This window comes from Dendropsophus ebraccatus, chromosome 10 (genome assembly GCF_027789765.1).
Source record: "Dendropsophus ebraccatus isolate aDenEbr1 chromosome 10, aDenEbr1.pat, whole genome shotgun sequence".
In the NCBI taxonomy this organism is placed as follows: domain Eukaryota; kingdom Metazoa; phylum Chordata; class Amphibia; order Anura; family Hylidae; genus Dendropsophus; species Dendropsophus ebraccatus.
Genome location: NC_091463.1, coordinates 91353643 through 91367689, shown reverse-complemented (window position 1 = coordinate 91367689; position 14047 = coordinate 91353643). Strand labels below are relative to the sequence as shown.

Sequence of the window (14047 nt, the reverse complement as noted above, 5' to 3'; positions counted from 1 at the left end):
CGAGCCAGGCCAAGGTTCTGGTTCGTACAAATATAAACCCAAACCATCAGCATTTGAATCCCGTTGTCTTTCCGTTCCGTGGGGAAGGTGGAGACAGGGCGAGTCTCGTCTTGAAAACGGGAATACAGCCTGGGTAATAGGCTGTATCCCTGTTTCCAGGAGCGACTCAGGCTGTCTCCACCTTCCTCACGGAACGGAACGGCAATGGGATTCAAATGCTGATAGTTTGGATTCGTACCAACCAGAACCTCGGCCCAGCTCACTCATCTCTAATAGTGACTTTGAATGAGAGAGAAGATCAGAAGAAATATACCAGGGACTCAGCTATGGAAATGCACTTCTCTGGAGTATTTGCCTGGGAAGCAAACTTGACACTGAAATGGTCTATGAAGGGTCTTACTTTATAGAAACAGTCATAATTGAGGTCCTCTCATGTAGAAAGGATTGCTGTCCTGGCTCTGGTCATGCAGTATATTGGGGTGTGGTATAAGATAACTAATAACTCTGCTGCACCAAAGGGCGGCATAAGTAAGGGGTGGGTTCTGGCCAATAAATTGTCAGTAAGAGGCCCATTGAGCTGATCAAGTTCAACTCTCTGCGTCCCTCCATGTTGAACTGTAGCCACTTTGTGAGAGAGTAAAAGGAAGGTGATGGGTGTGCGTGAATCACAGGGAGATGATGGGGATGAATGACAGGCGATCACAGGTGAGCAGAGGGGAGATCATTGGGCAGGGGCGTAACTAGAAATGGCTGGGCCCCATCGCAAACTTTTTATTGGGACCCCCTTCCTTCCCGACTGACCACTAAGCCTTTAATTCTAGTCATAACTGCAAGTGCTCGTCAGGAGTGCTTGCAGTTAAAGGGACATTTGCAGAACTCCGGAGGCCTGCTTGGCCACCTGGTGAAAAATGGATGACAGCTCAGGGGGTTCAGCGTACTGCAGACAGCTCAGGGGATTCAGCGTATTGCAACAGCAGGCAATGGGGCCCCCTGATGTGGTGGGCCCCATAGCAGCCTTGTCATTGGGAAAACATGGTTTCACACGAAATGGGTCACGATTAGAGATGAGCAAACCATATTCGGGTTCGAGTTGATCCGAACCCGAACGTTCGGCATTTGATTAGTGGCGGCTGCTGAACTTGGATAAAGCTCTAAGATTGTCTGGAAAACATGGATACAGCCAATGACTATATCCATGATTTCCACATAGCCTTAGGGCTTTATCCAACTTCAGCAGCCACCGCTAATCAAATGCCGAAAGTTCGGGTTCGGATGGACTCGAGCATGCTCCAGGTTCGCTCATCTCTAGTCACGATCTGACTGGTAGTAATATTTATAACACATAGCTCTCTTCTTTACACTATATTCTTCGTCGATGGCTAAAACATAAGTGCAGCAGTTAGCGGATGGGATGATAAACTTCTTACTCGCTAAACTGTGATTGCTCAGTCAGCATAGAGTACAGGAGCAGGGCCAGTGATTGGTCCTCCAGATAAGTAGTGATTCACTTTCTAATCACATCATTCAATATCCATTGGCTTAGTTATTATTCAATGTACATGAAGCGCCACTGCTTACTGAAATCACGGCATTAGCTGTAATATAAATATTCTGTTTCCATTTAAAAATCATATTATGAAGAGCTTTGCGCCTATTTTTACTTGAATAATTGAATTTTTCACTCTTTTTTTGGTCTAAGTTCTATTTATGAACCAGCATATTTAGATGCAACTTTTTTTTTTAATCTGCCTTCTTTGAATATTTTCCCACAAATTCGCATAATTCGGGATTTGCGCCCAATTTGTCATTTGCGACTTTTTAAAAAAGTCACACAAACTTGTGCAGGCCTCCGTCTGGTCAGTGCCAGGTGAATTTGTTTGTGACTATTTTGTTTTTGTACAAATTTATGAATACTATGATAAATTAGTCCTATTCAGCTGGATAAAAAAAACAGACGAATACGGTACAAAAGACGCACATTTTAGACTACAAGGAAGAATGTCAGAGGATCCCCAAATCCAGGTGTGAAACACTTGTTGCATTGTTCACAAAACTCATGGCTGTACTAGCTCAAAAGGTAGAGAGGGGGCTTCTACTCAATATTGAGCAAAGGGTCTGAATACTTAAGTGACCAAGTGATATTTCAGTTTATCTTGTTTAATAAATTTGCAAAAATATCTACATTTTTTTTTCTGCCAAGATGTGGTGAAAATGAACTTTATTGAACTTACCAAATGGCTGCAATGAAACAAAGAGTGAGAAATTTAAAGGGGTCTGAATCATTTCCACTGTATGTACAGATCATGTACAGTGTTTTGAAATTCACTGAATACCGTACATGATCAAATGGGTACAACCGTCACGATCGAGCAGTGGAAAGCAGCATTACAATGGCTTTACCGTGCATGAACCACTTGGAACTCCTGAGGAACTAGATATTTCTACCCAACATTTCCCATTTTCTATCTGCACTAATGTGCATCATATTTAATAGCTGCTAGAACTTCACTCACACAGTCGTGAAAACTATCCATACCCCCTCTCTTTCAGAAATTGTACGCAGTGTGAATTGACACTTTTGTCCTTAAAGCGAAGGTATCATCAGGTACATCCCTGCGCCGGTGCAGGGAAGCTGGTGCTGTGGCCCTTGTTTTGAACCAAGGCCAGGTACCCACTCACGGTGCCGGTCTATTACCGAGCACCGGAGACAGGCCGGCCCGCCCCCCAGTGGGAGGAAACCCCCTCCCCTCTATGATGCGGCTCCTGATGGTACATTTGCTTTAACCCTTGCAGACCAAAAACGCCTCCTGGATTCAATATCCTCTAAATACTTTAAATAATTTCAGTGTATGGTCTATACTATATGTTTTACCATCGCCTCCTCTTACACAGTCCAATATACGGCCATGCACATAAGCAAACGAGCAGTGACCAGCAAGATCGGCACTCGTTTGCACTGCCTTTACAAGTCAATACATATCGATGATCATTGTATGGTTTGTGCAGCCATTTACATGCATCGTTATAGGCCGCACATCTGCTGTGTATGCAGAGAGACGTGCGGACGATGAATTTTACTGCCTCAGCCAATCCTCTGGCACTTTTACAAGGGCCAATAACCGGCCGAATGAGTCTTCCTAGTTACCTTTGTTAGCGATTACACTGTTCTACAGCCAAAGTGGTTCAGAGATGAAAACATCTGAATCCAACTAATTTTGTGGTGCTGAAAATTAATACGATGCCTAAATTTGCTGATTGGTGCTAATTTCAAGGTCCAGAGGAGTTGCCTTCAGTGATGTAAAAGTGACTTCTCTGCATATGTAAAAAAAAACAAAAACAAAAAAAAACCTGCTATATTAATGCAAAAATGAGGCATATCTGAAAAAGAAACATAGAAACATGACAATATGCTAAGAAACTTAGCAAAGAAATCCTACAATTGTATATATTACACAAAAGGATTATGTCATTAGTGCAGAGTTGGTGCTTTTTGATTGGTTGTCCGAATGATAGAACGCTGATAGTTCAATAGACTGGCTAAGCAATAATGATAATGTAATAATTAAAGAGAAAGCCCCATGAAATGTAAAAATCACTGGAAGGCAGGGGGTGCAGGAATATAATAAAGAACGTATACTTAACCATCCCCGTGCCCCCATAGCGCTGCTCTTCGGTCTCTCTGGCAGCTACCCGATGCCATTTTCGCCATTTGGATTGCCCGATCAGCCATGCAGTGATTGCAGCAGTGTCCCGCCCCAGTTACTGATTGGCCAGGCGGGCAATTCATCAACAAGGTACTTGACGTTGCGGCAGAAGGAGCTGCTGGATGTTGACGGCAGGGAAATATTGGTAAAGCAGCACTAAGGGGACAGGTGGATGGGTAAGTATACTTTTTTTTTTATTATGCTCCCGCTTGCCTTCTGGTGAGTTTTACATTTCATAGTACTTGTGCTAAGCCTATGTTCACAGACACTGAAGTTTCATTGCAGTAACACAATAAAATGATGCAGTAACACAATGAAATGATTGAGTACTGCAAGTGACTGATGCAGTAACACAATGAAACTGCAACGTGGGAACACAGCCTTAGCCTGCATGAAAGTAAAGATGAGTGTGACTCAAACTCGGCATTTGAATATTGGTGGCTGAAGAAGTTGGTTGCAGCCTTAGGGAGTCCTGGAAAACATGCATACAACCTATGGCCTATGGCTGTATCCATGTTTTACAGGACTCCCTAGGTATGCACCAGTATTCAAATGCTGAGCAATCCAATTTGAGCATGCTCAAGCTCCGCTCTTTTCTAGTCTTAAGTAATATCAACCTCCTCTGAATCTGAAAACTTAGAGCCTTATTACACCTCTCGATATTTTACAGATCGACCTGACCTTTCAGATCGGCACTCTCTTGCCCCTCGTTCTCCACTTGTTGCACTGTGCTATTACACGCATAGACAGTGAGCAAGGAGCAGCAGGAGGGGCCACTTGAACAATCCTTAGATTGTTTGGGTGGCCCACTGAAGTCAGCAGCGGTCTGCTATTACATGGAGCGATGCACTGCAGATCATCGCTGATCTTGTTGAAAGACCACAATCAGCCATCATCGTGTATGTCAGCTGATCGTTGAGACACCGAGACAGCTCCATTCTAGACACGGAGAAAGCTCTATCCTAGACACGGAGACAGCTCCATTATAGACACGGAGAAAGCTCTATCCTAGACATGGAGAAAGCTCTATCCTAGACACGGAGACAGCTCTATCCTAGACACGGAGACAGCTCCATCCTAGACACCAAGACAGCTCTATCCTAGACACGGAGACAGCTCCATCCTAGACACGGAGACAGCTCCATTCTAGACACGGAGACAGCTCTATCCTAGACATGGAGAAAGCTCTATCCTAGACAGCTTCATCCTTGACACGAAGACAACTCGATCCTAAACACCAAGACAGCTCCATCCTAGACACCAAGAAAGCTCCATCCCAGACACGATAGGGCAGACAGAGAAGGTAAGGATTTTTTAGCATTTAACGATAAAGATCTATATTTATACGGTTTTGTACTTTTACATGCTGGGACATGTAGTTAAAGTAAAGCTGTGGTTCAGAACCATGGCGGGCATCAGTGGTGGTTGGGGGGCATTGGTGGCAGTGACAATGTTATTGCGAGTGTCTGTTATTGTTAAGCTGCTATGGGGGCCATTGGTAGTAGTCATGCTATAATTGGGGGCAATCTGTGGTGGTCACGCTGCTATAAGGACATTAGTGTTGGTCATACTATCACCGGACTAGTAGCGTTGGTCATAGTATTACAGGACTATTCGGGTTGTTCGTGCTGCCATATGGGCATTAGTGGTGATCATGCTGCCCTATAGGTAATAGTGTTGGGCAAACTCTCATGAGGGCCATCAATGGTGGTCACTTTGCCATGGTGTTTATTAGAGTGTTGGTGGCAGTCATTTTACCATGGATGTTGAGTGCTCTCTTATCCAGAAACTTTCTGGCTACTCAAAAAGAGGCCATGTGAAAAAATATTGAAAAATTATTATGAAATTTGTACTTTAGAAAGCCATTACCCATGCTCTGGGTTCTCTTCTGAACTCTAAGGTTTCCACGGAGAGGAATGTTCTTGCAATTTTTTTTCACGCTCCAGTTGCGCTTACGTCAGTGCCTGTATTGCCACATATGCCTTTCCATATACTATGCTGTACTATATTGTGTCATGTTCTGTATTTCACAGGGAACCCACGTAAGAGGCCGCCACCAGGACACGTCAGGTTTATCATAGTCCAGGGATGGCTTCTAACATGGCTTCTTTAAAAACACATCCCTCCTCCTACCTCTTCCAGCCACCCTTATACACAACCCCCTCAGAGCTGGGGTACTTCTCTCTGGATGGGAAGGGATGTTACCATGGCGATGCCCGACGTCTCCGCTATCTTAGTCCCCCTGCGGGGATGGATACTGGAGGAGCTTCTCCGGGATGGGACCTGATGGATGGATTTGAGGATCGCTACGTACCATGTAATGATGATGAAAAAGTGGGACTATATCTTCATGATATTTTAACATGGATAAAAGAGAACATAGGACTTGTGCAAGGAGATGGAGGTTATAGGAGCAACATGTGTGTAACAGGAAAAGAGGCGAGTGTGTGTGTGTATATATATCTTTAGTTGCACAGCAATGCCTCTTCAGCAGGCAGATTGCCACAATATGTGCAACGTCCCACTGAGATCCCGGTGGGGCCACCTATTGTGTGTCGTTCATCTGTGCCTTATTTATTCATATTTCTGTATTGTTCTGATGTAATGTTGCTTTGTGTTGTATTGTTTTACCATGTTTATCTTATGGAACCTTCCAGAAAAAAGGGGAGGAGCATACTCAGAGCCCAACCCTCTTCTCAGGGGGAAGGTAGCCTCTCTAGTGGCAGCCTCTCTGCTGAGAAGCCTACAAGTTAGCCTCTCCATAAGGTGAAGAGTGATTCCAATTATTATAGAATATAGATTGGGGGAAGCTTGAGATCATACTACTCGCCCTAAGAACTTATAGTCAGCTTAGGGTTTTGTGCACATTTCCTGCTAAGAATTTCCAGTCTGAGACCTGTTCATGAAAGCTCTGATCTGTAAGTAGACCAGATCCCCTTTCTTCTGTTTGTGCACCAGACAGTAATATAATGGATTGTTTCCTTTTGATTTCCCTGGCTGTACTGACTGGAAGTTTACTAGAGAAGAAGCCAGTCAGGATAAATGGGAGTCCAGACAGAGCATCTGATGTTATAATTGCAATTGCTTTCTAATAACATTGTCTGTCCTGTCTCCAGGCCGGTGAACCAAGACTTTGTCACCAGGCGGCGTCTCCTAGCTTAGATTATGTGCACCCCGTATGAGACCAAAGAAGGCTGGATCATGGCTGTCCCTCTGTTTAAGGGCACCTTGTATATCAACGAGAGGGAGACCCCAGCCGCTTACTATAACAGGAAACAGAGGACTAAGGATGTTGAGAAGTTGTTGTACTCTGGACACAAGTTTGAGAGCTACATGTGTGCAGGTCAGCCCTTTTACCTGATTGTCTGTCCTTGCTCATCTGTGAGGTCTTAGTGGTAGGTTCCCCTTAAATAGACAAACTTCCCTCAATTTGAGTCAGTGATTTGTAACATAAATGGCTCCTTACCCTAAAAAGGCGGTTCTAGAGTTCCGGCTACTTGGTGTCTCCCTTCCCTGCAATCTACTGTCCACTGCCTGTTGTCAGGGGAAAACTGTCTCTAGTAACAACTAGAGCAGGACAGACTACAGGAAGTGGGGGTGTGGTTTAGCATGTGCACTGTAACGGAAGAGAGCCTGAGAAGGCCTGGGCTGTGTAACTGCAAGCCAGCCTGCATGCTGAAGATAATTCACACTGCTCCTAAAAGGTAAATCAAGGCTTTTCTCTAATTTTTTTACCACCTATAAAGCTAAGAGCAGCAGTCCCTCATTAAATACTAGTGTATGTACTGCTGTATGTCAGCTGCAGTTTATTTTCCTCTCTTCCTCTATCTTTAGTTTATCATGGGCAGCAATAACAGTAGCAGCTCAGTGCTTAAAGAGGATGTACCATCAGGTACATCCTCTTTAATCTGACCCACGGAACGAACGGCGCCGTCACGGGGAAGCCAGTGCCTTGGTCTGTTTTTGGAACTGTTCTATCCATGGGTCCCGGGCCGGTGCTGAAGCACTGGAGGCAGGCCGGCCCGCCCCCACTGGGTGGGAATTCGCTCCCCTCAATGATGCGGCTCCTTTAGAATCAATGAAGGCGCGTCATAGAGGGGAGGGAATTCCCTTCCAGTGGGGGCGGGCCGGGCCGCCTCCTGTGCTTCAGCACCGGCCTGGGACCCTTGGATAGTACAGCGCTGTACACGGGTACCGGGCCGCGGTTCCAAAAACGGACCACGGCACCAGCTTCCCTATGACAGCACCGTTCGATCCGTGGGTCAGATTAAAGAGGATGTACCTGATGGTACATCCTCTTTAATCCTCTCCTTTCTCTGATCCTGCTGCTGCCGCTGTTTGTGGACTAGTGCGAAGATAAATCAGTGGACCATCAGGAGAAGACTTCGGGGGGCATTTATTAAGTCCGGCGTTTTTTACGCCGGACTTAAAAATGCCCCCGCAGCACTGGCGCTACAAAGATTTATGTAGAGGCGGACTGCCTCTACATAAATCCCGTGCGCGCCGGGATTTATTTTATTCGCAAATCGGCCATTTGCGTATAAAAAAATACGCAAATCGGCACTTTCCGCCAAAAATCATCCGTTCGCGGGATGATACATGTGGCCCTTCAAGTTCTATCCAATAAATGGAAAATCTAGCCCCAAAAATGGAAAACCTCTCTTACTTAGAAGTCAGTCACCTAACCTACAAGTTTTAAGCATTGCTGAACTTACTCCTACCAATCTGACTATCGTAGGCGAGTAACTTTGAAATTCAAGATAAGCCAATGAGATTTAGACTAAACACCATGTTATACAGCAAAGTCTTATGGGTTACCGTCCAAGCAGTGCATGAAATACACAAACATCCGCATGAGACTTTTATGGTGTATTATAATGGTATATATGAAACAGGTGACTGATAACTCTCAGGATAATTAGAGACTGTCTGTCTCTCTATGTTGACATACTTTCTATTGTCATTGTGTACAGAAAACTGGAGAAGTGCCTCTAGGTCATAGCTGTTTGCTTTTATAGCAGTTGCAAGCCAGTCGGTATTAAAAACATTCAGCCCCCCGACATGTTTTACCAAACCTCAGCATCCTCAGGGGTATGAGGAATCATTGTCCTGCTGCCCATGAGGATGCTTGTAGTCCAAAAAAACGTGTACTGTAGCGGGACAGGAGGGCCGAAAGTCATTCCATTCCTACCGGTACTAAACAGGCAAAAAATAGTTTGAACACCAGAAGGTGATAATTGCCCCCTTATTCCCCCAGAATGTGATAGCTACTACTTTGTACGCCTAAAAAAATGACATTTTATTTAAACAATAGGCTATTTTCTGATAATACATACATGAATCTTCACCTTCTCGGGGATGAGCCGGTCATTGATTACCAGTCTACCTTCGATGATGTATAAAATTTTTCCCATGTTTCCCCACCCAGATTCTCCTGGTGGCGCTCCTCGTCCCCATGACGTTGTGAACACCAATGAGGCATTTTGCAGCGTTGTGCAGGGCCAACTGGGATCCCATTCTTTTCTGGTTTCTGGAGAGGTGGACTGCAAAGACCCGAGCAGTCCTGATCCCTCACCCCCATCCTGCTACGTGGAGCTGAAGACAAATTTCCAGCTACTAAGCCCTCAGCAACACTACAACTTTCGCAGGTGCCAGTCATAGCTAATTATAGATGTATTACTTACCCGTCCCCCCAATCTCTGTACAGAAGATGAAGGTTTTATGTTGTCTCCCCAGGTATAAGCTCCTGAAGTGGTGGAGCCAGTCCTTCCTGCTTGGGATTCCAGTCATCATCGCTGGATATCGGAATCCGCAAGGAAGAATTGGATCTCTACAGAAGTTCAGAACATCAGAGATCCCTTCGTTAGTGCTGGTAATATGAGTTGTCTGTTGGCTATCACCTCAATAATGATGTTACTCCATCCTACTGGAACCCATTAAAAAAACATATGTATGTATGGTATACAATTTTTAACATATGACCTTGTGTATGATGGAAATGGCTATAGGTTGGATATTTTATGTTTGAACCTTCCCCTGAGGTATACATCTAACAGACACTGCTAATAGTGTGAACCTTGTTGGAAATTGCACCACGGTTCTAGCGCATTTGCAATAGTAAATCTCCCCCAATGCTTTTGTCCTTTGTGCAGGGTCACTGGCAGAGCTGGAATCAGCACGTGTGTATGAACTTCTGTAACGCCTTCCTCAGTTATATCAAGCAGGTGGTGACCAGAGATGACCCCAGGTAAGAAGCTGACATCAATGATGGGCGGATCTGATGATCTTTTTACGTAGATGTCACCTCAACTCCTGCACTAAAGTGGAGGCGGGTCCAATGTCATTGCTGGGGACGTCCATGTATGCGGGGGTGGGATCAAGCCCGTCTCCAGATCTGATTAAGAACATAGCCCATTGCATATTGGGCAGAATCGGAAGCCAAGAAAAGAGTTGAAGAAACAGGTTTTTAAGCCCCACTGTCCTTGGGCTGAGCAACATAAAATGGCAATACCAGGACCTGGACACTGTATTATTATATACAGGCAGGGCCGGGTCTGGTGCATAGGGCAGCACCTTGCAGGGGGGCAGCACCCGGGAGCAGGGGGAAGGAAACAACTTTAAAAAAAAATTTTAGTCTCTGGTCAGGTCTGGTATGGCGGTGTTACCCAGTCACAGTTTACGTTTTTCAGTTAAAAACCATGAAAAACACGATTCAGACAACGTTTCTACATGTAGAGAAATGCATGTGGACGAAACCACGCTTCCCAAGATAGGGCGTCTTCAGGTTTAGCGCCTAGGGCAGCAGCAGCTGTTAATACGGCCCTGTATACAGGTGGCTTCCTATCAGGTGATATTATTTACTGGGGTCCTGCTGTCTATGACCTTGTTGTTGATGCACCATTATCACACAGACTCTCTCTTCTCAGGGTGGTCTATGTCTTCTCCTGGGAGCCGAATCAAGACATCACTTTTACTGTTGAGGAATTTTCTGCTAATCCTGTCATCCCACACTGGTACGAGTGGGAATTATCATCTATGTCTGGAAAATGAAAACACTGAACCTCCATCCAGCAAAGAGCCAAGGTCTGTCAGTATGGAAAAATGGGGCTGCAGCACGAACAATCATCATTGAATTGACTCTTTTCTACATTACATTTTGACTTTTTCCATATCAACCCAAATCATCAGTAGTAGTTCTACTACATCACACATCTACTTCATCATTCAGCTGTTGGTCGACTCCTGGTGCAGGTTTTACATGAAGCCTGAAAATTGTAGTCACAGTCTCCATGTATGACTTACTGTATGCGTCTGATCCAATAATCCCATAGTCTTCACTATAGAAGCAATTAGATATGCTTTAAAGCAAGCCCCATGGACTTAGACAACAATAGAGGATGTTTTTCCATTGACATAAATGGGAAAAGTTTCTTGGCATGCTCCGTGGACTTTGCAGAGGTCATTCCATAGGGAGGGGGAGGCAGAGCTGTGAGCTTTATCTACTGTCCTTTATACCTACTTGTGTCTGTAATTCTTATACAGATCCCTTTACAGCAGCCTCATCATCATCGCAAGAAAAAACAGCAAGTCTAACAGGCTACATTTTAGGCTTAACGGTGAGAATGAAAACTGAAAGATTTCAGGATTGTTTTATAACATAGATAGTAAAATAAAATTAAAATTAAAAAAATCACTAAAAATTCTTAAAAGAATATAATGTGATGTAAAACATAGGTTCCACATTACCTTTAAGACTGAAAAAAAAAAAAAAAAAAGAATCTTCTGGTTATGCAATTAAGTATGTAAAAACCTGGCTTGACATTTCACTTAAATGGGCACGGTCGTTAAAAGAAAAAAATCTTGACATGTTACAGGGACAAAAGTAGTAGGGGTCTCAATGCCAAGACCCCCACTGATAAGGAGAATGAACTGGGAGTAGCACAATTCACTCCATGACTTGCAACAATTTCTGTCCAGGCAGATCCATTATAAGTCTATAAGGGCTGGTGGATGGGTATGAATGACAGCAGCGTGCTACCATATGCTTTGGCTCATTCTCCTGACCAGTGAGGGTTTCAACAAGTTACAAATAAATTCAATTATCAATTATGCACTAAGCAAATACACCCACTAAAAGATACTTGCATATTGTACATTATGGACGAAAACGATAACTTACTGAAGATGCTGTGACCTCCCCCTTCGATGTGCGTTTCACACTCTGCTTCTTCTGGGGGTAGTGAAGAGGATGGATTTAACAAAATATAAATGAACATATAATTAGAAATAGATATGAATTAATAATCTAAATATATATATATATATATATATGGTACATGTGTTAACCTAGGTTTATAATTGTGTAACACAAGAAATAGTAGAACTAATATTATGTAATGTGTATTTGCATCCATATCTCTCTATATATAGACTATGAATCATTTACCTATAAAAATGATAAAATGTATCACATCAATTTATAAAATACAAATCAAGCATGCATATACGAGAATTTGATCAGAATAAACTGTAGTAAAAACTGTGTGAACATATTAACTAAAAAAAGGAAAAAAAACTGCCTAAAATGTGCAAATCACATACGGGAGAAAAAAAATACTACTGAGATGCACTTCTTGGGAGTTTTTGTCTGAGAAAACTCGACACTAAAATGGTCTATGAAGAGTCTTACTTTATATAAATAGTCATAATTGGGGTTGTCTCATGTAGAAACCAAATGATTGCTTCTGTTATCAGGTTCCAACAATTTTTGGTATCAAAGCAAACTCATATTTATATAGAACAAAGAAGGTATAAAGCCAACATGGCAAGGGTGGTTCCCAGGTACCCATTGGCTTAGATGTCAAATACATATTCATTTCAGTTTGATTGAAGCAAAGTGTCAACTACAAATAAGGATGGTATCTGGCGCATAACAGGTAGATTAGTAATACAACTTGTTAATCCAAAATTCCAGCAAAGGCCTTGAAACTCGTGATACAAAATTCTCATGGCCTTCACGTCAGCACCAATACCTCACCCGCTTCTACAGACCTGCACATTGCATGATTAACCATTTCCATCCCTCACACTTCCAACTGTGTCCTAGATCTGGTCATTATGGATTGTCTAGGCCAGTGTTTCTCAAACTTTTTCTCCTGGAGCTTCAACCAACAGACCAAGGCAATGCCTGGACCTCACCAGACTGACCAAGAGGGTACCTGGGCCTCACCATCTGTGGTGAAAGTCCATTTAAAAGCTTGAGATAATGGTAGGGCTACCTTTCACCCATCTCCCAATCTCTTTATGCTAATAAAGCAAGTACTAAATACATTAATAATGTTGCTAAAATCTAGACTTTTTGCAAACAGCAAAAGGACTGTGCAGATCATTGTTACTTTTGGGAAAACTGGCTCCCCAGCTGGGTCTCACCAACAACTAGGGGGTGCCTCACAGTTTGAGAAGCACTGGTGTAGACTACTCCTGATTCGGGCTAATTTTTCGCCATGTTAAGAGACATGAACACTTGTACCCATAACTCTTGGTACCAATTGAATTGCGCTCGCCACACCTGTAAAGACCTTTTTGTGTGTGACGCTAATGGAGCTGTTGCCAGACTTCCCCAACCAGCTGCAAACTGTAGGTTCCAGAATGAAGATTATCAAAAGGCAAATAATGGAGATTGTCACCACCTCTGCTCCCAAAGGATATTGTGGTCCTGGAATGAAATCCCTGAACACTTTATAGATATGCTTGGAATCACATTATTTGTACTTTTGCTTGGCATTCTATAGGTGCAGCTGTACCCACCAGCTTGGCTTTGATCATAAAGCTATGATCTGAAACCTACACACTTTTTAAGACCATTGGCAGAAACCTCTTTCCATCATAGCCCTGTCGCCATGTTGTCTATCATACTTGGGACACCCTTGCCGCAGAGTACCTGCTTCAGAGTAGACCACATCCGCGTTTTACATTTCATCCTCTTTTCTCTTCTTCTGCCAAGGGCAAGTACTGGATCCACCTTTTGGGAGGACAGTGCTATCATTCTTCCCTCAAAGATGACCAGTATAAAGTCGGGAGGCCCCCACTGTTAAGATCCAGCGCTCATGTAATGACATCAAACATGAAATTACCCAATTTATGTCCATTGACTTCTGGTGAAAGGAATATTCACACTTGCTATGTATCGGCCCCAGTGTGGAGGATTAGATACTTAAAGAATGCAGTGTTTTGGAATGATGTGTAATCTCTCAGTGGAGCCCCCCAGGCTTCTCTTCTCTTCGTGGCTCAAACCCCTTTACTTAAAGTGTCACTGTCGTGATTTTTTTTTTTGCAGAAATCAA

The 14047-nt window shown here is 43.5% G+C and overlaps 1 protein-coding gene across 1 annotated transcript; it reads left to right on the top strand.

Annotated features, from left to right (window-relative positions):
• The first annotated feature begins 6823 nt into the window (after positions 1-6823).
• LOC138765766 (decapping and exoribonuclease protein-like) lies at positions 6824-12208 on the top strand. The gene is made up of 5 exons (XM_069942821.1): positions 6824-7047; positions 9133-9352; positions 9441-9576; positions 9857-9951; positions 10631-12208. The coding sequence occupies exons 1-5, from the start codon at positions 6870-6872 to the stop codon at positions 10752-10754; spliced, it is 753 nt and encodes a 250-aa protein (XP_069798922.1). The 5' UTR covers positions 6824-6869; the 3' UTR covers positions 10755-12208.
• Positions 12209-14047: the final 1839 nt, after the last annotated feature.